This window comes from Tarenaya hassleriana, unplaced genomic scaffold (assembly GCF_000463585.1).
Source record: "Tarenaya hassleriana unplaced genomic scaffold, ASM46358v1 Cleome18, whole genome shotgun sequence".
Lineage (NCBI taxonomy): Eukaryota > Viridiplantae > Streptophyta > Magnoliopsida > Brassicales > Cleomaceae > Tarenaya > Tarenaya hassleriana.
This window is the reverse complement of record NW_010965216.1, coordinates 198472-199877: the sequence shown is the minus strand read 5'-3', so window position 1 is coordinate 199877 and position 1406 is coordinate 198472. Positions and strand designations below refer to the sequence as shown.

The window sequence follows — 1406 nt, the reverse complement described above, 5'->3', positions numbered from 1 at the left end:
AAATAATATAACCTCACAAGATGCCAATCCAATGGCATCCACGTAATTCCGTTCAAATCTCGATGCTTATCATGATCATCCTCAATAGTTGCCTATATATATGTATAATCTTTAATTTGCCTTTCCTAGCTATAAAGCCCGAACACACTCTTCTCTTTCTATTTGTTACTCGTCTTGTTGATTTATTATCATCATCATCTTAATTAGTCATCGTCTTTCTGGACGACACACACGTTCTAACAGATGGCGCCTATGAGTCTCCCCCCTGGCTTCAGGTTTCATCGCCTACTATCTTGACCGCAAAATCAACGGCCGAGATATAGAGCTCGAAATCATCCCTGAAGTTGATCTCTATAAGTGCGAGCCATGGGACTTACCAGGTACTCGTTATGGATTTCTATGCGTATTATATTCATTGCGACACAATTCTTGACTTTTGGGAAATGAGTTTAAATAGATATTATAGTTTTTTTAGTGACTCCAGTAATTTTTATTACGAAAAAGAAAAAGATCCCTACGTATCTGAGCAGGGTATCATCATATATGTAAACACGCGCGCACACACACACACTGCATGTGTGCATTCCGTTAAACTCATGCATGGTTAACATGGATGATAAATAACGGGCAGACAAGTCATTTTTGCCGGGGAACGACATGGAATGGTATTTTTACAGCCCAAGGGATAAGAAGTATCCAAACGGGTCAAGGACGAACCGGGCAACCAGAGGCGGTTACTGGAAGGCGACAGGCAAGGACCGGGCGGTACACTCGAACAAGAGGGCGATGGGGATGAAGAAGACATTGGTTTATTATAGGGGTAGGGCTCAACATGGAACTAGGACTAATTGGGTCATGCATGAATACCGTCTCACTGACCCTGCCTCTTCTTCTACCTTAAAGGTTTTGTGTGTTGTCTTGTGGTTAAATAACAGTACTTGCATATATACCCGGCCGTCTGGTAACAAGGAAAGCTAATAACATTGTTTGGATGGCAGGATTCGTACGCGTTGTGTCGGGTGTTCAAGAAAAACAAAGAAGAGAATGTTGGAATCGATGATCAAATTAAGAGAGTGGATATTCCAAAGAGACGACAAGAGCGTGAATGAAGCAGAAGATGACCACAAATTACCATCAGATATGTCATCTTCAGACGAAGCCAACGGCTCTTCCTCACCATTTCCCTTTCATTTGTCCTCTCTTCTCTTTCAGGTACCTTCTATACTTTCTACGCTTGATAACAAGCATTCCTTCGTGAACCTGTTTTTCTTATCTTGCAGTGTAGCTAAAAAAATATAGAATTACATAACTCAAAATGATTTATATATGGAATTAATATTGTCTGAACTTTGTATTTTATTCAGCAGCACCTGTTAGTAGGGGTGTCAATTTAGGCCCAGATCGGA

At 40.8% G+C, this 1406-nt stretch overlaps 1 protein-coding gene across 1 annotated transcript; it reads left to right on the top strand.

Moving 5' to 3' along the window:
* The first annotated feature begins 243 nt into the window (after positions 1–243).
* On the top strand, positions 244–1109 carry LOC104810567 (NAC domain-containing protein 86). Its single transcript, XM_010536915.1, is given in 4 exon segments — positions 244–281; positions 283–380; positions 632–903; positions 999–1109. Coding segments are annotated over 4 exon segments (519 nt in total).
* The last annotated feature ends 297 nt before the right edge of the window (positions 1110–1406 follow it).